Here is a 22,031-nt window from a genome sequence, read left to right as displayed (position 1 = left end):
GCCGGGGGCGGGGCGGTGCTGCCCGCCCTGGGGCGGTGGGGTGCCCGGTGGCGGCTCCGCCAGCGGAGCCGTCCCAGCGGGCGGCGGAGGCAGCACCGACCGCCCCCGGCCCGGCCATGTCGGAGCCCGGCGCCGCCGCGGCCGGTGATAAAGCGCCCCGGCTCCAGGTAGGGCTCCGGTGCGTCCCCCCTCCCGGTGACCGCGGCGGGCTCCCGGTGCAGCCCCTTGGTGTCCCGGCACAGTTGCCCGGGCCAATCCCCGGTGTCCCCCTCGTGTCCCGGTGCCGATCCCCGGAGGAGTCCATGGTGTTCCAGCGCCGACCTCCGGAGAAGCCCACAGTGTCCCGTTGCAGCCGCCCGGTGCGACCTCCGGTGCAGCCTCCCAGTGTGGCGGTGCAGCCCTCCGCTGTTCTGGTGCCGTGGCCGATGCCGTTCCCCGGTCCCCCAGGGCAGTGCCCTGCCCGGGGCAATCCCGTTGCAGCTCCCCCGTTTCCCCGGGGCAGCCCCTCCGTCCCCCGGTGCGGCCCCTCCGGTACCCCGGGGCAGCCCCCGGTGCAGTCCTCCCGGTTTCCCGGAGTGGACTCCCCTCCACCGAGGTTACCCCCAGCCCGGAGCAGGCCCCATTGCAGCCCCCTTATCCCCCGTTGCAGCCCCCAGCCCGGGGCAGTCCCGTTATGGCCACCTGGGGTAGCCCACGGTGCAGCCCCCCCGTGCCCCGGGTAGCCTCCCGCTCCCCCGGTGCAGCCCCCCGGTTCCCTGGAGCGGTCCCCGGGGCAAGTCCCGGTGCCGTCCCGGTGCTTCCTGGCTCCCGTCACTCTCTCCTGCAGGACCGTGTCCTGCGTGGGCTGCACTGGGGCCGCCTCCAGGAGCCCCTGGGCTTCATCAAGGTGCTGGAATGGGTGAGTGACCCCCAGGGTGTCCCCCTACCCCCGGCCGGATCCCGGGACCCCCCGTCACAGCCCCCTCCCCAGCACTGCTGGGTGCTGCTCCCCAACGACCTGGGTCCCCCCACATTTGGGGTTTACTTTCCTGAAGCCCCCCCAGAACGAAGGAATCCCAGAGCCCCCCCTGCCCCTCTGGAGCTTCCTGCACCCCATCAGCACCGGGAGTGGAGAACTCATTTTGGGGGCTCCGGGAGAGGAGGGGAGCAGGGCCACACGGACCCCTGGGTTCAGACCATGAGCCCCTCCCCGGCCCTCCCCGGTGACCTTGAGCAGGTGGCTCTGCTGGGCTGTGCCAAAGGGGACAGTGACATCGGGGTGTCAGCTCCCCGCCATTCCCACGGGCTCAGGGGGCACTGGGTGGGTGGGTGGGTGGGTAGGGAGAGGGACTGAGGGTCAGTGAGCCCCAAGAAGGGGGACCCTGTGGACAGGGGGGGAGCCAAGCGCCCGCGTCTCTGTCCTGTCCTGGCCATGCCATGAATGGCTCCCTGTGAGATTGGATTTCAGGGTGGCATTTCTGCAGCTTGGCCTTGCCAGGGCTGGGGGGCTCCTAAGGGAAACTGAGGCACCGGGGGAGACTCAGCCTTCTTTGGGCATCTCCTACCTGGAGGAGCCAGATTGAGGGGCTTTCCCCCAATCCTACAACTCTTTGGTTTGCATAATCCCACTCACAGAGGCTCTGGGCTCCCCCTGCCATTGAGGTCATCATATGGGATCAGACCCCATGTGCAAAGACACCCCAGAAACAAAAACGAGGGGGAAATCCCTGGAGGATCCACCAACACTCCTGCTTAAACCCTTGGTGCCACACATGGGGCTGCCCATCCCTGCAGCGTCAGGCCTGGTGGCTTAGATTCCCCATTTCACCCGGGAAGCTGGGAGCTCAGCCAGGAGGAGTTGCGGGAAAACACTTTGAGAATGGTGTTTTCCCGGCACCCTCATCCAAGAGATGAGGGCAGCGTGACTCTAAGGGCAAGGGAGGGCGGTGCTGGCTCCTGGGGAGGGGACGGCTCCGGGGGTGCCACCGTGGGGATGCTCCCAGCTGTCTGGAAACCCACTCTGGCACTCAGTACCCTGCCCAAAATTAAGGGGGGGGGTCGAGGTGGGTTTGGCCTTGGTGTCCTCACCCCCCCAAACATGACCTCCATCCTCAAATCCCGGTGCCAGTAGAATCCCAGTAGAATCCCAACAGCCGGAGGGTGGCAGCTTGCCCATTACTCAGTGCTGGGGGTACAACCCACCCCCCAGGGATGAAAGGGGTCCCCCCAGGGCCTCAACCCCCCCAGACCCATTGCCCTCTCCTGTAGCTCTTTGCCATCTTCGCCTTCGGCTCCTGCGGCTCCTTCAGCGGCGAGACCGGAGCCACAGTGAAGTGTGACGGCAGCGGGATGACAGTCATCAACATCCAGTTCGGGTACCCCTTCAGGTGAGGGGGTGCTGAGCCCTGACACCCCCTCAGGACTGCCCCCAGGAAAGCTGGGGCGTGCTGGGTTGGGTTAGACTCCCTTCCTGCTGGCAGGACCTCCATGGGCCCACAGCCATGGTCTCTGCGGTGCCATCTTCGGCTGGGGACCATCCACACCCTGACACCGTGGGACATCCCCCGGCTTCAGTTCCTGATGCGTTCCAGGGGGATCCTTGTTAATCACAGAAGACCGGGCTGGGGAAGGAGGGGAATTGTCATTAATCAGAGAAGACCAGGGGAATCCTGATTTATCTGGGAAGGCGATGATGGAGCTGGGCCAGATGAGAGCCGCGGTTCTAACCCCTTTCCTCTGCCACGGGCCCCATGCCAGGGCACTAGACCCTGGAAAAGGATCCAGGTTATGGAAGTGGATTGGTGCCCTCCATCCCAGGGGCCCACCCCAGCCTGCTTATTCTAGCCACCCCCATCAAACCTTCCATTCCCAAGGGACCACCCCAGCCCTTTTTCCATCCATCTCCGCCATTCCAGGGGACCACCGCAACCTGATTATTCCAGCCATCCCTGTCATCACCTCCATTCCCAGGGGACCAACCCTGCATGGTTATTCCACCTACCCCCACCATCCTCTCCATTCCCAGCCCCCTGACATCCCCCTCCCTCTATCCCAGGTTATACCAGATTCCCTTTGGGATGCCGAATTGTGAGGATGAAGCAGAAGCCCACACCCTGTACCTTGTTGGGGATTTCTCTGCTCCCGCCGAGTTTTTTGTGACCCTGGGGGTCTTCTCCTTCCTCTACTCCATGGCGGCTCTTGTGCTCTACCTCCGCTTCCATTCCCTGTACACCGAAAACACGAAGCTCCCCTTCATAGTAAGGCAGGCTCATCCCTCGGGACACGTGGAGCCAGTGCCATGCCAGGATGGCAGCTGATTCCGGTCTCTCATCCTGGCAGGATTTCTGTGTCACCATCTGCTTTGCCTTCTTCTGGTTGGTGGCAGCGGCAGCGTGGGGCAAGGGGCTGAGCGACGTGAAGGCAGCCACGCGCCCCTCCACCCTCATCTCTGCCATGGGGGTCTGCCAGGGCGATGAGGTGCTCTGCAGCGCCGGCACCACGCCGGCCTTTGGGCTGGCCAACATCTCCGTGGTGAGGGCCACACGGGCACACACATGGGCACACGTGGCCAAATACGCGGAATTGTTTCCTTGGGAGCACAGTTGATGGGGTTCAAGCGGAGCTGAGCCTTCACACACACGTGCAGCCCACAGGCTGCAAACGGGTGCGTGTGAGGGCACAGCAGTGCACACGCGTGTTCACGGGACAGCACGCACGGACACATGAGCACACCGTGCACGCACAGCGCACACGCACAGGTGCACACAGGTGTGTGCTCACACACACACATGTCCTTGTGTGCACACACACGTGCCAGACTCCTGAGCTCGGCCAGGAGAGGGCAGTGGGAATGTGGACACACACATGAAAATGTTGGCACACTCATGGAAATGTGGGTGGAAACGTTCCACAGCCACCTGCTTTGGTCCCACGGGATGTGGGATCCACCCTGCACCCCCCCCCCCAGCCATCAGGGACTCCCAGGATGGGGTGGGTGGTGGTGGTGCAGTCCCTGGCATTGGTGTTTGGGATGTGTGGGGTCCGTGATGTGGATGGGGGCACAGAGCATGTGGGGTGCATGAGGTATATGGGGTTTATGGGGTGCGTGGGGTGAACTGGGGTGCATGAGGTGCATCTGGCATGTGGGATGCATGGTACCCTGCATACAGGGTCCATGGGTAGCACAGGGTGCGTGGCACATGTGGGGCACATGGGGTGCATAAGGTGCCTGGGGTGCATGGAGCACATGGGGTGTATGAAGAGTATGGGGTGCGTGGGGCACATAGGGTGCATGGAGCATGTGGATTACATGGGGTACATGGGGTGCACAGGACATGGGTTACACACGCATAACATGGGGCACACGGGGTGCATGAGGTGCCTGGAGCACAGTGCACGGGATGTATGGGATGTGTGGGGTGTATGGGATACACAGGGCACACACGATGCACAGGGTACAGGGGGTGTAGGGAATGTATGGAGTGCATGGGATCCATGGGCTCTCTGGGGTACATAGGGCACACACGATGCACAGGGTACAGGGGGTGTAGGGAATGTATGGAGTGCATGGCATCCATGGGCTCTATGGGGTACATAGGGCACACACGATGCACAGGGGTACAGGGGGTGCTTGAAGCTCATGGGGTGCAAAAGGTGTGTGGGGTGCTGGCGCTGTGCTCCCCCGAGGATGCCCCGTGGGACCTTCTCCCTTCTTCTCTGTCTTCTCCCCTCTCCCCTTTCCTCTCCTGCAGCTCTTTGGGTTCCTCAACTTCCTGCTGTGGGCCGGGAACTGCTGGTTCGTGCTGCGGGAGACGCCGTGGCTGCGACCGCCCGCGCCCCGCGACAGCGCGGCCGAGCAAGGCGCCATCGACAAGCAGTGACCGCGGGCCCCGAGCCGGCCCGGGGATCCCCCCCGGCCCCCGGCACCTCGCGCCGGCCGCCAGCCCGGGGACGGGGTGTCGCTGTCCCCGGGGTTGGAGCCGCCGGGGGTTCGGATGCTGAAGGGGGACACGGAACCCCGGGGGTCCCGCTTGTTGTCGGGGGCTCTGTGTGTCACCCCGGGGATCCAGGTCTGTGTGGGGGCGCATAAAGTCCTGGGTACCAGCTCTGGATTTGGGCTCCTGGTGTCTGCCTCGGGATGGAGGTGCGTACATCCCTGGGTGTCCTGGTCCGTATAGGGATAAACTGGTCCCCATCGCTGGTGTAGGGATAACTGTGGACCTCAGATCAGTATTGGGCTGATGGGGGAGGTCCCAGACAGGCAACAGGGGACCCCAGACCAGTAAAAGGATAACCAGGAACCCCAGGCCGGTATTGGGATAGCAGGGGGCACCACTCCAATGTAGGGATCACCTGGGACCCCAGCCTGGTATGGGAATAATGGCAGGGAGTCCCACTCCATATAGGGATAATAGGGAACCCCAGACCATAATAAGGACAACGGGGGACCCTAGGCTGGTATAGGCATAACGGGAGTCCCCAGCTCCGTACAGGAATAACCTGGGACCTCAGCCTTGTGTGGCAACACCCTGGGATCACTGCCCAGTAGTGATTACTATACCAGACCCCAGCCCGTTATGGGAGTAACTGGGGTTCCGGGCCCGGTATAGGGATAACAGGGAACCCCAACCGAGTATAGGGTTACCGACTGCCCCTAACCTGTTATAGGGACACCGGGTACCCCCATCCCAGTACCGGGATAACAGGAAACCCCAGCCTGCTACAGGGATCACTTGGGACCCCCAGGCCAGTGCGAGATAACGGGTGCCCCCAACTCAGTATCGGGATATCGGGTGCCCCATGCCGGCACAGGGATATCTGCCAGCCCATCCCGCTGTGGGATCCGCGGGTCGGGCCGGGCGGGGGTCGCGCCGGGACTACCGTGCCCGTGGTGCCGCGGGGCGGGCGGGGCGCGCGGCGCATGCGCGGGGCGGGGGCGGCGCGGGGGGGCGGCGGTGCCGCGGCGGCGGCGGCGGCGATGGCGGCGGAGCGGCGGCCGGTGCCCGGCCTGGACGAGTTCGCGGGGCAGAGCTGGAGCGCCTGGGTGGAGCGGGCCGGGCCGCCCGCCGACAGCGGTGAGGGGCGGCGGCGGCGGGGGGGCTTCGCGAGCGGGGCCGCGCCCGCCGACCCCCGGTCCGAGCGCCGCCGCGCGGCGGGCGGGCAGCGGCACCGGGAGAAGGGAGTCCGGCACCGGGAACCGGGAGCGGGGCATCCTGCACCGGGCACTGGGAACGGAGCATCCTGCGCTGGGCAGTGGGAGACCGGGCGCTGGAAAGCCTGTGCTGGGCATGGAGACCTGGCATCCAGCAGCAGGACCTGGGCACACAGCAGCGGTGCCGGGTGTGGGTGCCCGGTGCAGGGTTCCCGGTGCCCAGTTTCTGGTGCCAGGTGCCCGGAGCAGGATGTTCTGGCATGTCCTAGGATGTTCCCCGGCACTGGGAAGTGGACACCTGGAATGAAGCATCCTCTACTAGCACCTGGCACTGGGAACAGGGCAGCCAGACCTGGCACCCAGCACTGGGGACCAGACGTTGGGAAAGGAGCATCTGGCACTGGGCACCTGGAATCTTGCACTGGGCACCTGGAATCTGGCACTGGGCATCCAGACCTAGCACCCAGCACTGGGAACCAAACGTTGGGAAAGGGGCATCTGGCACTGGGCACCTGGAATCTTGCACTGGGCACCTGGAATCTGGCACTGGGCATCCAGACCTAGCACCCAGTACTGGGAACTGGGCAGAGAGCACTGGGCAACACGCACTGGGAGTGTGGCATCCTGCACCAGAACATCCGGAAGCAGGAATGGGGCACCCAGAACTGGGCACTGGACAATGGGAATAGGACATCCTCCAGTGGGAACCTGGCACCAGGAACTGGGCACTGGGAGCCGCGCACTGGGCATCCCGACCTGGCACCCAGTACTGAGAGCTGGGCGCCCAGCACTGAGCACTGGGAACTGGGAATGGGCACTTCCTGCACTGGGAATGTGGCATCCAGCACTGGGCACCTGGCACCAGGAATCGGGACTGGGAACCTGGCACTGGGCAGCCAGATGTGGCACCCAGTACCAGGAACTGGGCACTCAGTACTGGGCATTTGGCACTGGGAACAGGGCATCCTGTACTGGACACCCAGCACTGGGAACTGGGAATGGGGCATCCTACAAAAGGTGCCCAATACTGGGAACCTAACACCAGGAATCCTGCGCTGGACCCTGGGCACCAGGAACCAGGCACCTGGAACTGGGCACCCTGTGCTTGCACTGGGAACTGGGCACTAGGCAGCCAGACTGGGCACTGGGAACCAGGAACTGGGAACTGGGCACCCAGCACTGGGCACTGATCTGGCACCAGGCACCCCAGTCTGCCCACTGGGAGCCCTGTGCCTGTTACTGGGAGCCAGTTATTGGGTGCCTCATCCTGGATTCCAGATCTCCCAGGTGCAGTGGACACTGGTGGGAACAGAGCAGTAACTGGGGAGCCTGGACTGGGAACTGGTTGCCACCATTACCCCAGAGCAGACAGTGGGTACTGGGAGCCTCAGCTGGGGCACTGGGATACCCTGCACTGGGAACTGGGCAGGGCGCACTGGGAGCCAGGTGCCCCTTACTGGGAGCTTGGCTGTGTCCCAGTGGGCTCTCAGCACTGGGACTGGCTACCCCAGACTGGGCACCAGTCATGGTGCATCTGAATGGGTCTGGGTGCCCAGTATGGCACAGCTAGATGGCACTGGGCACCCAGTATGGCATGGGCAGGCAGGACTGGGAGTGTATGCCCAACATGGCACAGCTGGGTGGCACTGGTTGCCCAGTATAGCACAGATGTGACCGGGTGCCCAGTATGGCATGGCCAGGCAGGCAGGACTGGTTACCCAGTATGGCACAGCTGGATGGAACTGGGTGCCCAGTAAGGCAGGGCCTGATAGGACTGGGGATGGACTGGGCACCATCACCACTGGCTCAGTGGCCACCAGCCCCCCAGAGCAGAGCCCAGGACACCGGCCAGGCACAGCCAGTGGAGCCACGACTCTGTGGGAACCAGGGTGTCCCAAGGGTGGCACATCCCAGGACCAGGATGTTCCCAGGCGTGTCACATGCCAGGACTGGGGTGTCCCAGGGGTGGCACATCCCAGGACCAGGGTTTTCCCAGGGGTGTCACATCCCATACTGGGGTGTCCACAGGAACATCCTACTGGCATTGGGCTGTCAGGATGGGGACCCTGGAGGTGGTGATGCACCACAGGGCGACCCCACTCACAGAATGGATCAGACTCTCTGGTCTAATTTTGCCTGGTTTAATTGTTCCAGGAGCAGGAATGCTGGGACCATCCCTGTGTGGGAGCACCGGGACCATCCCTGTGCCAGCAGCCACTGACAGGATTTTGTCTCTGGCAGGATCAGGGTCAGAGCTGGAGGAGAATGGGAAGAGTGGCAGCAAGAAACTGGACACCATGACCCTGATTAAGGAAGGTGAGCTCCTCTCTGGGGTGAAACCCCACGTTTTGGGGCTGTGTGAGCCTTCGGGTTGGGATTGTTGTCTGCAGCACCAGGTCTGTGCCAGCTGACTGAGCTCTCCCCACAGACATGGACATCTTCGGGCACTGCCCTGCACACGACGAGTTCTACCTGGTGGTTTGCAACCACTGCAGCCAGGTGGTGAAGCCCCAGGCCTTCCAGAAGCACTGTGGTGAGCCAGGGAATTCCAGGAATGGCTGTTCCACCCCATGGTGCTGGGAACAGCACCGGAATGCCACCGGGGAGCCACTGGGGCTGGCTATGGGGGTACAGCCTGCGGGGGGGCACAGCAGTGGGAGGCCTGGTGTGGGCTAACAGTGGGTTTATCCCATTCCATCCCATCCCATCCCATCCCATCCTGTCCTGTCCCAACCCGACCCTCCTGGCAGAACGCCGGCACGGCCCGCTCAGCAAGCTGTACGCCCGTGCCACCGCGTGCCACGTCGCCGTGAATGGGACCCCCGGAGCAGCCAAAGCGCTGCAGGAGAAGCATCCCGGTGCCCGCGGGAGAGCCCAGCCCCTCCCCGAGCACACGGACAAGGACAACAACCTCTGGTGAGTGCCGGGATGGGCGACGCTGATGCTGTTGTGGGGTCACTTCGATTCCATCCTTCCTCCCCAAAATTCTCTCCACAGCTTGTTTGTGCCCGTGGTGAACCTGGAGAAGATTCCCAGCATTCCCAAACCGGACGGGCACGGGATCAAGGTGCCCCCCAAAGCCGTCCCCACCAACTCCAAGGAATCCCTGGGGAAACCCGCGGCTGCCGCGGTGCCCAAAGAGCCCCGGTGCCGGCCGGGGTCGGGGGGGATTCGGCGATGCCGGAGAGCATCCCCGCTCCGGGGGAGAAGGATGTGGGGGCCCCCAAAGCGCCCCCCAGGTCCCACAGGAAGCTGGCGCGTGAGTCCCCCCTTTCCTTGCCGGCCATGGGGGGGGGCGGATGATCCCAGCGGGACATCCTGGTGCCGGAATTCCGGTGGCCAGGTCTAGCAGTGGGGTAGGTACCAGGGGAGTGGCTCCCCCCCCCTCTCCTCTGGCGGGTTTGGGGGGGGTCCCTGCCCTTCCCCCAGTTCCGGTCATCATGCAGGTTTAGGGTCTCCACTTGACTGCTCCTGAGGAATGGCCACAGTGGGAGCTGAGGATGGATCCCCAAATTCCTGTGTGTTCCTCCAAAAATGGGGGTCAAACACATGTCCACCATAAAAATATGGAGGTAGAACACATGTCTCCCCACAATATGAGGGTTGAACTTGTGTCCCCCACAAAAATATGGGAATTGGATATGCAACCCCCAAAATTGTGGGGGTCAAATGTGCATTCCCCCCAAAATATGGGGGTTGGATACGTGCCCCCCAAAGTAGAGGGGTTGAACATATGTCCGCCCAAAAATATGGGGTTTGGATGTGTATCCCTCTAAAATATGGGGGTCAAACGTGTCACCCCAAAATATGGGTGTTGAATGCATGGTCCCCCAAGATATGGGGGTTGAACACATGTTCCCCCCAAAATATGAGGGTGAAATGTGTGTCCCTCCCAAAATACGGGGGTCAAATGTGTATCCTCTGAAAATGTGGGAGTTGAACACGTGTCCCCCCAAAATTATGGGGGTTGGACATGTATCACCCCAAAATATGGAGGCTGGACGCATATCCCCCCAAAATATGGGGACCAAATGTGTTGTCCCTCCCAAAATATGGGGGTCAAATGTGTGCATCACCCCAAAATATGGAGTTTGGATGTGTGCCCCACCCCCCCCTCAAAATATGGGGTTTGGATATATGTCACCCCAAAAGATGGGCGTTGGACACATATTCCCCAAAATATGTGAGTCAAACATATGCCCCCCCACCCCCAAAATACAAGAGCCAAACGCTGCTGTGCCCACAGACACTCCCAGGTGACGGCAATGCCATTAGCAGGACCCAGGCAAGAGTGAGGATGGGGGGGGTGTCACCCTGCAGAGGGGCAAAAAGGGGAGGGAGCAGCACATGGTGACCCCCCCACGACCCCCTCAAAGCTTCCCAGGGTTGTGTCCCCCCCCTCAGAGCTGCTCCGAGGAGTGGGTGCTCCACGCCCAGCCCTGGTGGGGGGTGTTTGGGTGCCCCCCTGGCACTCCCCAGCACCCGCTGCCTCCGTGTCCCCCCAGGTAAGGAGTGTGACCTGAACCGGCAGTGTGGGGTGCGGAACCCCGACACCAACAAGCTCTGCACCCGCCTGCTGACCTGCAAGGTAGTGGGAAACGGGGAGGGGGCACCCCAGTACCCCACCCTGGGTGTTTTGGGGGGGTCCTGAACCCCTCCCTGCTATCGGCCAGATCCACTCGGTTCACCAGCGCCGGGAGGTGCAGGGTCGAGCCAAGGACTTCGATGTGCTCGTGGGCCGAGCTCAAGGCCAGCACCCGCCGAGGGGACCCCCCGAAAGACAGGAGCCCCCCAGAGAAGGACCCACTGCACCTTGCCCTGCAGGACACCCCCTCACTGCTGCAGCCCCCCAGTACCCCTCCCTGCCGAGCCAGGCTGCCCCACTGCCTGCACCCCCCCAGGTGGGCACCCCACGGACTTGGGGGGTCTCCTCTCACCTTTCCCCACCTGAACTGGGGTGGGGGGATGCGTTGAGAGGGCAGGGATGGGAGTGGGGATTTGGGGGGGGGGGGGGGGTCCATCTCACTTCCTCCCTGCCTGAATTGGGGGTTTGGAACAGGGATTTGTGGGGTCTCATCTCACCAGCTGAATTTGGGGGGATGTAGATGGGAGCAGGGATTTCGGGGGTCCCATCTCACCTTTCCCCACTGGAACTGGGGGTTGTGGCAGGGCAGCAGGAATGTGAGTGAGGAATTGTGGGGTCCTGTCTCAGCCCCTCTGCACCTGAATTGGGAGGGGAGGTGGATGGAAATGGGGATTTGGGGGGGGGGTCCCATCTCACCTTTCCCCACCTGAATTGGGGGGGGCACATTGTAGGGATTAGGAGTGGGGATTTTGGGGGGGGTCTCATCTCACAGTGACCCCCCAGTATTGAGCATCCCCAAAACTTCCTCTCCGGTGCAGGGCCCGACTTTCCTCTGACAGTGACCCTGAGGATGCTCCGGCCACCTCTGGGGAGGGGGGCACAGGAGGCTTCCCCCTCCCCCTGCCCAAGGGGGGCAGCCGTGTGTCCAGCGAGGAGAGCGAGGAGGAGGGGGGCGAGGAGCCCCCCCGGACCCCAGTGCGCCCACCACGGCCTCAGGCGGTGAGTGAGGGGAGCCCAGGGTGGGGCGGGGACCCCCAACTCTGCCCAGCAACCCATCCACGGGTCCTGTTCCCGGCTCCGTGCCAGGCAGGGGGTTGAGGCAGGGGCTTGGGGGGTGCTGCAGTGACCCTGGCATGGTGCCCCCCCCAGTTCTGCACCTTCGGGAGCCGCCTGGTCACCCCGGGCTGTTACGTGTTCGACCGACGGCTGGACCGGTTCTGCGCCGCGCTGGGCTCCATGCTGGAGCGGCACTCAGCGCGCACAGGTGGAGGTGAGGGGGGTCCCGGGGTGCTGAGGGGGGGCCGGGGGACAAAGTCACGCAGACACAGCGAGGGTTTGTGCTCTGCGGGGTCCCAGCGTGGTGTTGGGATTGGGAGGAGGGAGGAAGGGAGTGGGGATTTGGGGGGGGGCTTGTTGCACCCCCCCCCCCATTCACACTGGGCAGGGATGGGAGTGGGGAATTGGAGGGGGTTTCATTTCACCCCATTCTGATCCAAACTGATGGGGATAGAGGGACGGGAGCGGGGATTTGGGAACCCTTCCCTACCTGAATCAGGAAGGACTGGGGGGACAAAGATGGGAGTGGGGATTTGAGTGGTCCCATTTCACCCCCTTCCCACCCAAATTGGGAAGGACAAGGTGGGGATGCAGGACTGAGAGCAGAGATTGGGGGGGCAGGGCTGTTTTGCTGCTTCACCCCTCCCTCACCTGAACTGGGGTGGAAGAAGGCAGGGGTGTGAATGGGGGATTCGAGGGGATGTCCTGTTTCACCCCTTCCCACCCAAACTCGGGGGACAAAGTGGAGTCGGAGGGATGGGAATGGGGCTTTGGAGGGGTCCCATCTCACCTCTCCCCCCCTGAACTGGGGGGATGTGGTTGGGAGCAGGAGTGTCGAGGGTTCCCTATCTCACCCACCCCCTCCCTTCTCACAGGAAGATCCCTCCAGCCGTCGTTCCCCCTCTTCACCTCCCCGCGGCCCCCCCCAGCCCCGCTGCCCCCCTTTACGGCCCTGCAACCCCTTCCCCACCCCTCCGGACCCTCTCAGCGGCGGGGGGCTGCCGGATCCCCACCAGCCTCACCTACACCGTGGGGTCCCCGCCCGCGGCAGCCGCCTGCAGCCAGCCCGAGTGCGGGGGAGGGGGCACCCAGTCCATCACCTCCCCCCTCCCCGCCAACACCCCCTCGCCCTCCTTCAGCAAACTGCCCCCCACCAAGGCCAGCAAATCCCCGCGGGCACGGGAGGCGTCCGGCGGGATGGACACGGACCCCCGGCCCTGGCAGCCCCCCCTGACGGCCGGCAGCCCCCCTTTCAAACGGACCTGTTTGGGGGACAGCGCCAAGGGCAAAAACCAGGGGTTGACTCCCCCCGGCAAGACGAAACTCACCCCCCCGGCTTCGCCCTCCATCGCCATCCTCAACGGGACCCCGCGGGTGCGCCGGCTGCCCCCCGCCCAAAGCTGCCGTGCCCCCCCCGCTGCCCTGGACCCCCAAACGTCCCCGCTGCACGGGCTGGGGGGGCCCCCCCGGGGGCTGTCCGAGGATGAGGTGAAGAAGCGCAAGAACGCGGCCACCTATTGCCGACCCGTCAAGCCCAAAGCCGCGCCCCCCCTGCCCGGCCCCCCGGCCCCCCCCGGCTCCGGCACCTCCGCCTCGGGGGGCTCCATGCGCAGGAAGAAGCCGGGGACGCCCCTGGGTTTCGAGGAGAAGAGGAGCGTCCTGAAGGTAGAGCTGGGGGTGGGCGGTGGGGACGGGTGGTGAACCCCCCTCCCTCAGGGTCACAGCAGGCGGCGGGGTTGGAACAGTGGGAGTGGGGTCACTGTGCCCTCAGAGATGCTCTGTGCGTGTCCCCCTGTGGGGGACACCATGGTCCAGTGGGGGGACAACCACGGGGACATCCTGCTCTGGGGTGGGGTGGGGAGACACCGGGGGACACCCTGTTCTGTGGGGGGACACCGTGAGGACCTCCCCAACCCCGGGGACACCGTGGGGCTCCCCTAACCCTGCCGAGAGTCCCCATCGGGCCCTGTCCGCCGTGTTCCCCCCGGGGCTGACTCATCCCCTCTCGCCCCCGCAGTCCAAAGCCCATTAACAGAGGGGTCACCGGGGGCCCCGCTGTGTCCTCCCCACCGGGAAACGCCAGAAAACCGATGAAGGGGGAAAAAAAAATCCCAAGGAAACACGAAGGAAAATCCCAAACTTCCAGAAAATACCTCAAAACTCTCAGTTCTGTTCTCTTGCTGCTAAACCGGCCCCGGGAGGGGGGCGGCACTGGGGACCCACCCGGACCTCCCGGGGCCCCTTCGGCCGCGGATATTTATAAGAAACGGTTGTTGCTGTTTTTGTTCTTTTTGTAAAAAAAACAAAGAGAAAAAAAAAAAGAAGAGTTGCGTGGTGGGAGGTGGGGGAAAGGGGGTGCTGGGGGTCCGTGGGTTTGGGGGCTGTGGGTGATGGGGAGCCAGGGGGTCATTGGGGGATTGGGGGGCTCAGTGGGGAAGGGGGTGCTTGGGACCATGGGGAGTTATTGGGGGGCTGGGGGAGTCATTGTGGGGCTGGCAGGGGGTCAGTGCAGTTGTTAAGAGTGTTGAGGGGGCAGTGGGGTCAGTGGGGTACTGGGGGGCTCATTGGGGGGCTGTGGAGGGCTACTGGGGGGTACTGGGGACCAGAGGGGGTCTTTGGTGTGCTGGGGGGGCTGTGGGGCTGGGCAGGAGTTCATAAGAGTCTTTGGGAGGCTGAGGGGGTCATTGGGGTGCTGGGGGATTTACTGGGGACTATAGGGGATCTTCGGGGTGCTGCAGGATGGGCAGGGTCCCATAAGGGTGTTTGGAGGTCTGGGAGTTGGTCAGTGGGGTCACTGAGGTTTTGGGAGTTCACTGGGGTGCCGGGTGGTGGTAAATAGGGTCATTGGGGGGATGGGGAGGCTCAGTGAAGTCATTGGATGGGGGGTACTGGGGACCATAGGAGGTTTTTGGGGTGCTCATGCGGATGTGGAGGCTCATAAGGGTGAGTGGGGTTATTGGGGTGCTGGGGAGGGGTGTCAGTGGGGCTTTGGCGTGTTGGGGGGGTTAGTAGTCTGCTGGGGAGGGTTAGTGGGGGGTACTGGGAACCATAGGGGGTTGTTGAGGTGCTAGGAGGGTACAGGGGACCATAGAGGATCTTTGGGGACTGGGGGGGGTCAGTGGGGTCATGAAGGGACCGGGGGGTCAGTGGGTTGCTTGAGGGGGGCCTCAGTAGAGCGGGGAGGTCCTGGGGACCATAAGGGGTTACTGACTTGGTGCTGGGGGGTTAATGGGGAGGTACTGGGGACCATAGGGGGTCTTTGGGGTCCCGGGGGTGTCAGTCGGGTCACTGGGGTGCTGGGGGGGTCATTCGAGTGGGGGTGAGCATGGGGCTGGCCGCAGGGGGGCTGCCCCGAATCCCCCTCTCAGCACAGCTCGTCGGGGTCAGGGGGACCCTTGGGTGGGCGCACTGGGGTGACCGGGGTGGCTCCCCCTCCTCCCCCTACCTCCCCCCCTTGCACCCCCGATGGGGGCCGGGGAGGGCAGCAGGGCCCCCCACTCAGCCTTACCCCTCACCCCGGGGGGGTCCCACAGCAGTGTCACCCTGTCCCCACCCCAGCAAGGCGTCCCATCTTGGGGACACCCCCTTGAGTCCCCCCAAACCGGGCGAAGGCTGCGCAGGCACGAGGGCAAACACGTTTATTGGCCATGGCACTGGTGGGTATTGCCCAGTGCCGGGGGGTGGGGGGAACGTCCGGGGGGGCACAGGAGACACAGGCTGGGCTGGCATGGGGGATGAGGGGGGCACCACCTTTTTGGGGTGCCGGAGCCCCCGGGTCCCACCCCCTGCGGGGACAGGGCTCTGCTCGCGGCTGCGGGTTGCAGGGGGGGGTCAGGAGGGAGTTGGGGGGTCCCCAGGGGGTTGACACACCCCCGGCATCCCCCTGGGGGTGGCACATGCTCCCCGGGGGACTCATGCTTGGCCATGCACATGCCAAGGGGGGCGGGGAGGGGGGGTCGGGGCCGCAGGGAGATGGGGTTCTGCTTGGTGCTGCCGTTCCTGGGGGCTCACGGCTGCCACTGTCACTGTCCCTCAGTCCTCCGGTGCCTGGTGAGGCTGGTGCCCTGCAGTTTGTGGCCAGGTTGTCCTCACTTGCCAGAGACTTGCCCCTGTGGTGCTGTGGTGACCTTGGCAGGGGCCAGCAGCGATGCTCAGTCCTCAGTGGTGGGACCCCCAAAAACCAGGGACACGGTGGTGGGAGTCCCATGATCCCTCCTGCCCAGGGACGGGTCACAGCAGGAGACTGTCCCCACGCTGTGTCCCCTCACACCCTTGTCCATTGCAGTCCCACGGTGACCCTGGCAGGGGCCAGGGATGATGCTCAGTCCTGGGGAGTGACAGTGCGACCCCCAAAAGCTGGGACATGGTGGTGGGGGTCTGGCCACCCTTCCTGCCTGGTGACAGGTTACCCCTTCACATCCTTGTCCCTTGAGGTTGCGCAGTGACCTCGGTGGGTGCCAGCAGTGACACTCTGTCCTGGGGGGCAATGGTGTTGCCCCCTCAAGTTGGGGACGCAGCAGAAGGGATCCAGCCACCCCTTCTGCCCGTGGCATGTCCATGGGGAACAGGTGACAGCAGCAGTAGGAACACAGGGTGTCCCAGTGGACTGTCCCCACGGTGTGTCCCCTCACACCCTTGTCCCTCACGGTCCCTCGGTGATTTCAGTGGGGGTGAGGGATAGTGCTCAGTCCTGGGGGATGATGGTGGGACCCCCAAAAGCTGGGGCCATGGTGGTGGGGGTCCAAGCACTTCTCCTGCCCAGGGACAGGTCACGGTGGGAGACTGTCCCCAAAGTGTGTGTCACATCTCTGTCCCTCACTGTCCCATGGTGTCAGTGACCTCGGCGGGGGCCAGCGGTGATGCTCAGTCCTGGGGTGTGATGGTGTGAGCCCCCAAGGTGGGAACACAGCAGTGGGGGTCTGGCCACCCCTCCTGCCCAGGGACAGCTTGCAGTGGCGGTGGGGGCATGGAGTGTCCCTGGGGACCGTCCCCACAGTGTCCCCTCACACCACGATGGGCGTGTCGGAGAAGACGGAACTCACCGAGTCTGGATCCGACACCTTCCTCTGCGCCTTGGGGCCCTGCCGGGCGGGCAGCGCGGGGGTCCCCCCACCCTTGAACCGGCCGTTCTGCCCTGTGCCAGCACTGGAGGCGATGTGGGATCCGCAGGGCTCCCCGGTGCCCCCAGCGTGGTTCGGGGTGGTGCTCAGCACCGAGGAGTTGATGCTGTCGTCGCGTGGCGCCGGTGGCTTCTCGGTGCCACGGCAGCAGCAGCAGCGGCACGGGGTGAGGTACAGGTAGATGAGCACCAGCACGACGCTCAGGATGCAACCCACCAGAGTGGTGTAGGCCGTGTTCAAGGTGTCATGGGGGCCGTGCAGGGTGAAGTTGTGCACCAGCAGCTCCACGTAGAGGGTCTCGTTGAGGAGGGGTCCGGCCACCCAGCAGGCGTAAGTGCCGGCATCCTCAGGGCGCAGCGCCCGCAGCTGGAGGCTGCCATTGGCCAGCAGGACCACACTGCCGTTGCCCCCGTCCCCCAGCACCCGCTCCCCGCCCGGTGTCACCCAGTGCCGGCTGCGCACACCCTGCCACCGGCTGTCACAGCCCAGCGTCACACTGTCCCCAAGGTGCGCCTCCAGCACGGCCTCCTGTGCCTTGCTGCAGTTGAGAGGCTGCTGGCCTGCCAGTGCCAGGATCTTGATGGGAGCAGGTGCTCCGGGCAGGATGCAGCGTAGCTCATCCTGGAAATCCACCACGGCGCTGAGGTGGCGGCGGTGGCCGCGGTCCAGCAGCTGGAAGAGCAGGCAGTCACAGGCCAGCGGGTTGTTGTGCAGGTAGAGGCGGTCGCGCAGCCAGGCGGGCAGCGCCTGCAGCTCGCCCGCGGGCACGGCCCGCAGCCGGTTGGCCGACAGGTCCAGCAGCGCCAGCTGCGGCAGCCGGGTGCCCTCCCGGAGCAGCTCCAGCGGGAAGCGGGCGATGCGGTTCTGCCCCAGGTAGAGCTTGCGCAGCCGGCCCAGGTTCTCGAAGGCCGTGCGATCCACGGTGGTGATCTCATTGTTGTACAGCAGCAGCACCTCCAGCTCGCCCAGGTCGCTGAACAGGTTCTCATCCAGCGTCCGCAGGCGGTTGGAGGACAGGTCGAGGTGGCGCAGGCGCGGCACGTGGGTGAAGGCCTCGGTGGACACGAAGGCCAGCCCGTTGTGGCTCAGCAGCAGCGCGTGCAGGTGCGGCAGCCGCGCCGGTGCCCAGTCTGCGCGCAGCCGCGTCACGTTGTTGTGACTCAGGTCCAGGACGGCGGTGAAGCGCGGCAGCGGGGCCGGCACCGCGCTCAGGTTGGCCTGAGAGCAGCTCAGCAGGTTGGAGGCGCAGACGCAGCGCGGGGGGCAGCTCCATCCCGCAGAGCCCTGTGGGGACAGCAGGGACAGCGCCAGCAGCAGGGACAGTGGCCCCACGGGGACACTCATGGCCACACACGGGTGACAGGATGGCAGCATGACCGGGACACGCAGCGTGGAGAGTGGGGGAGGCTTCAGTCACATGGTGTCACGATGTGGAGCGGCTTGGTCACCCAGTGTCATAACACAGGGTGGCTTCGGTCACACAGTGTCACAGCAGGTGCAGGGCTCAGGGCTCAGCCAGTGTTACAGTCCAGGGTGGCTTTGGTCACCTAGTGTCACAGCACGTGCCAGGCTGATGGATCAGCTGGTCCAGGGTGGCTTCAGTCACACAGTGTCACGGCAGGCACCAGGTTCTGGGTTCCCCAGGTGTCATGGTGCAAAGTGGCTTGGTCACTTGGTATCACAGTCCGACATGGCTTCGGTCACCCAGTGGCAGGTGCCAGGCTGGTTGATCAGTTGTTGGTCACCCAGTGTCGCAGCATGTGCCGGGCTCAGGGCTCACCCAAGAGTCACAGCACAGGGTGGTTTGGTCACCCAGTGTCACAGCATGTGCCAGGCTCAGGGCTCACACAATGTCAGCGGTCCAGGATGGCTTCAGTCACACGGTGTCATGGCATGCTCTGGGCTCAGGGCTCACCCGGTGTCACAGCACATGCCAGTCTGGCTGTTCACCTGGTGTCATGGTGCGGGTGCTTGGTGACGGGTGTCATGGCGCTGAGGGGGGCTGTCACCAAGTGCCACGGTGTGCACCCAGTGCCATTGCCTGGGGTAGCTGTGGTCCCCCGGTGTCACGACATGCAATGGCTTTGTGTCCCGGTGGTCCCTCGGTGTCACGGCTTGGGGGGTTCGGTCCCCTGGTGCCACAGGGTGTCCCTGGGTCACTGCCCACCCAGGTCACGGTGCGAGGTGGCTGTCACGACATGTCCCCACTGTCACGGCCCACCCGGGGCACGTCTGGCCTGGGGCTCCTGCCTGCTGCCCCCGGCCCGGATGCCTCCGCCCCCCCCGGTCCCGGCCGTGCTGCGGACGGAGCGGCGGAGGATGCTCGCTCCCTCTCTCCCCCCCCTTCCTCCCGGGGCGTTAGCGAGGCTGGCCTCGGGCCTGGACCGGGGATGGGGTCGGAGCGTTACCGGGCCCGGTGCGGCGGCGACCGGGCAGGGCCGGGCCCAGACGAACCGAACCGAACCGAACCGAAGCGAACAGAGTCAAGCGGAGCCGAACCGAGCCGAGAGAAGCCGAACCGAGACGACCTTAGCCAAGCGAAGCCGAAGGAAGCCGAGCGGGCCGCGCCGAACCAAGCCGGGCCGAACCGGGCCGGGCCGAACCTCCCCGATCTGCCCCGAGCTCAGCCGAGCGGAACCGAGCCCGAGCCGACCGTAGCCAAACCTTCCCGATCTTTCCCGAGCTCAGCCGAGCGGAGCCGAGCCCGACCCGAACGCAGCCGAACGGTTCCGACCCGGCCCGAACGCAGCCGAACCGCCCCCGATCCGCCCCGGGACGGGGTCTGGGGCAGGCCCGGTGCGCACGGCCCGTCCCCATTGGCTGCCGCCGCTCTGCCCTCCGCCAATGGCGGCAGCGCGCGGCTTAACCCGCCGAGCGCCGCGGGCGGCACCGGGCCCGGCCCGGCCCGGCTCCCGCCCCAGCCCCCAGCCCTGCACCGGGCCCGGCCCGGCCCGGCTCCCACCCCAGACCCAGCCCAGCCTGCACCGGGCCCGGCCCGGCCCGGCTCCCGCCCCAGCCCCAGCCCCAGCCCTGCACCGGGCCCGGCCCGGCCCGGCTCCCACCCCAGACCCAGCCCCAGCCCTGCACCGGGCCCGGCCCGGCCCGGCTCCGCCCCAGCCCCAGCCCCAGCCCTGCACCGGGCCCGGCCCGGCCCGGCTCCCACCGCAGCCCAGCCCCCAGCCCGGCCCGGCCCGGGCCCATCTCCCACCCCAGCCCCGCACCCGGCCCGGGGCCGTCTCCCACCCCAGCCCCAGCCGTATGTCCGACCCCGTCCTCATCCCTGTCCCAGCCCGTCCCCACTCCCCTCTCCATCCCCATCCTCGTTCCTGTCCCGATCCCATCCTTATCCTCATCCCCCTCTCCATCCCCATCTTCCTCCCCACTCCCATCCTCATCCCCCTCTTTATTCCCATCCCTGTCCTTTATCCCCATCCTCATCCTTAGCCCCATCCCAGTCCCCATCTCCATCATCCCAATCCCATCCCTGCCTTTATTCCCCATCTCTAGCCTCACATTTATCTCTCCCCTATCCCCATCTTCATTCCCATCTCTGTCCTCAATCCCCATCATCCACATTCCAGCCCTCATCCTCGTCCCCATCTCCCATTCCCATCCTCTCCCCATCCTCATTCTCATCCCTGTCCTCTGTCCCCACCCCCATCATCCCCATTCAATCCCTGTTCTCATCCCCATTCCCATTTCATCCAATCCAATCCCATCCTGGCTCTCATCCCCATCCCCATACCTGTCCCCATCCCCATCCCTGTCCTCATCCCCATCATCTCTATCCCATCCCTGTCCCCATTCTCATCCCCATTCCTCTCTTCTTCCCCAACTCTCCATCCCATCTCAGCCCAGCCCTCATCTCTGTCCTATCCCATCCCTATCTCCATCCCCATCCCATGTCAGCCCCAGCTCCACCTACACTCCCAGCCCCATCCCGCTCTCACCCCCACCCCTGGGGGCACAGCCCCACACTGCCCATTCCACCCCAAAGTCCTGACCCCATCCCACAGCCCCACCCCACTGCCCCTTGGACAGAGGGGGACCCCCCTGCCCTGGGCCCCCCCCGAGCGGCACTCCTGGGTGTCACAGCCCCAGCCAGCCAGGAGCCCCGCACCCCCCACTAGTGGCTCTGATTCCCGGTAGTATTTTTAGATCCAAACATTCGTGCCGGATTTTGGGTCCAAAATTAGAGGGAAAAGAGCTGGAACAAACCATGCTGGGATGATGCAGCTTTTTATTGTGGGGGGGGGGGGGAGGGATTAAAAGGAACCCCTGGAACACAGAACAGGGTGTCCTCATGTCCTCAGGGTGCCCCTCACCCTGTTCCCTGCACCCTAACGTCCCCCCCGGCTGGGTGCCCCCCTGAATCAGACAGGGAATTTTGTCCTTGGATCGTCCTTATTTTCCCAGTTTTAATCCGGGAGTTAATCCCTGCCCAGATCCCACTGCCCAGCACCCGTGGCAACAGCCAGCCCCACCCTCACCCTGACACCCCCAGCCCAACGCTGGGCTTTGGGTGGCCTTGGGGGACCCTGGGTGTCTCAGGGGGCAGCGGGATTGGTCCCGGGTGCGTGCGGTACGTGACAGCACACGTGTGTGAGCACACACACAGGGACACGGACACACAGACACACGTGTGTGAGCGCACACACACAGAGACACACACAGACAGACACACGCAAACAGACACAGACACACAGACACGTGTGTGAGCACACACACAGACAGGGACACACACAGATGTTATAAGTGTGGCAACTAAGAACACACTTTGATTTTCTTAGATGCAATTTATTAATAATTAAGCAAGTAGAATGTGAGCAAAAGCAGCGCTGGGTGACAGGGGAGTCTCCGCTCCACCAACTGCCACGCTTATGCTTCTAACTATTGTCCTTTTATACTGTGTTGTTTCCGCTTTCTTGTTCCTGTATTGCTCTTCCGCTTGTAGCTTGTGGTTCCCTCTGCGGATGTGCATCTTGTTGCTAGGGGGTCTTTTTCTGCCTCCTGGTGGTCGTCGAGGCTGAAGTAAGAAGTCCTCCTCTTTTGTCCTTTTGATGACCCTCATCTTTTTCTTCCATATTTGGTATAATATCTCTTTACTTACATAACTTATAAGTGGAAGCAGCACATATTT

At 64.2% G+C, this 22,031-nt stretch overlaps 3 protein-coding genes across 3 annotated transcripts; 2 read left to right on the top strand and 1 right to left on the bottom strand.

The window, feature by feature from the left end:
- The first annotated feature begins 47 nt into the window (after positions 1–47).
- On the top strand, positions 48–5,090 carry SYPL2 (synaptophysin like 2). Its single transcript, XM_039565054.1, has 6 exons — positions 48–167; positions 827–898; positions 2,248–2,366; positions 3,035–3,236; positions 3,319–3,510; positions 4,731–5,090. The coding sequence occupies exons 1-6, from the start codon at positions 117–119 to the stop codon at positions 4,857–4,859; spliced, it is 765 nt and encodes a 254-aa protein (XP_039420988.1). The 5' UTR covers positions 48–116; the 3' UTR covers positions 4,860–5,090.
- An 858-nt stretch (positions 5,091–5,948) lies between these two features.
- ATXN7L2 (ataxin 7 like 2) lies at positions 5,949–13,871 on the top strand. Its single transcript, XM_039565500.1, is given in 14 exon segments — positions 5,949–6,053; positions 8,372–8,446; positions 8,559–8,663; positions 8,881–9,046; positions 9,128–9,332; positions 9,335–9,389; positions 10,636–10,718; positions 10,804–10,866; positions 10,868–11,031; positions 11,534–11,714; positions 11,865–11,964; positions 11,967–11,985; positions 12,647–13,436; positions 13,789–13,871. Coding segments are annotated over 14 exon segments (2,118 nt in total). The 5' UTR covers positions 5,949–5,956; the 3' UTR covers positions 13,804–13,871.
- A 1,521-nt stretch (positions 13,872–15,392) lies between these two features.
- On the bottom strand, positions 15,393–19,691 carry AMIGO1 (adhesion molecule with Ig like domain 1). The gene has a single exon (XM_039565407.1). The coding sequence runs from the start codon at positions 18,263–18,265 to the stop codon at positions 16,775–16,777; it is 1,491 nt and encodes a 496-aa protein (XP_039421341.1). The 5' UTR covers positions 18,266–19,691; the 3' UTR covers positions 15,393–16,774.
- Positions 19,692–22,031: the final 2,340 nt, after the last annotated feature.

The sequence above is a fragment of the Corvus cornix genome, chromosome 26, assembly GCF_000738735.6.
Source record: "Corvus cornix cornix isolate S_Up_H32 chromosome 26, ASM73873v5, whole genome shotgun sequence".
Taxonomy (NCBI): Eukaryota; Metazoa; Chordata; class Aves; order Passeriformes; family Corvidae; genus Corvus; species Corvus cornix.
Note: the sequence above shows the minus strand (reverse complement) of the source record. Positions and strands in the feature narration are given on the sequence as shown.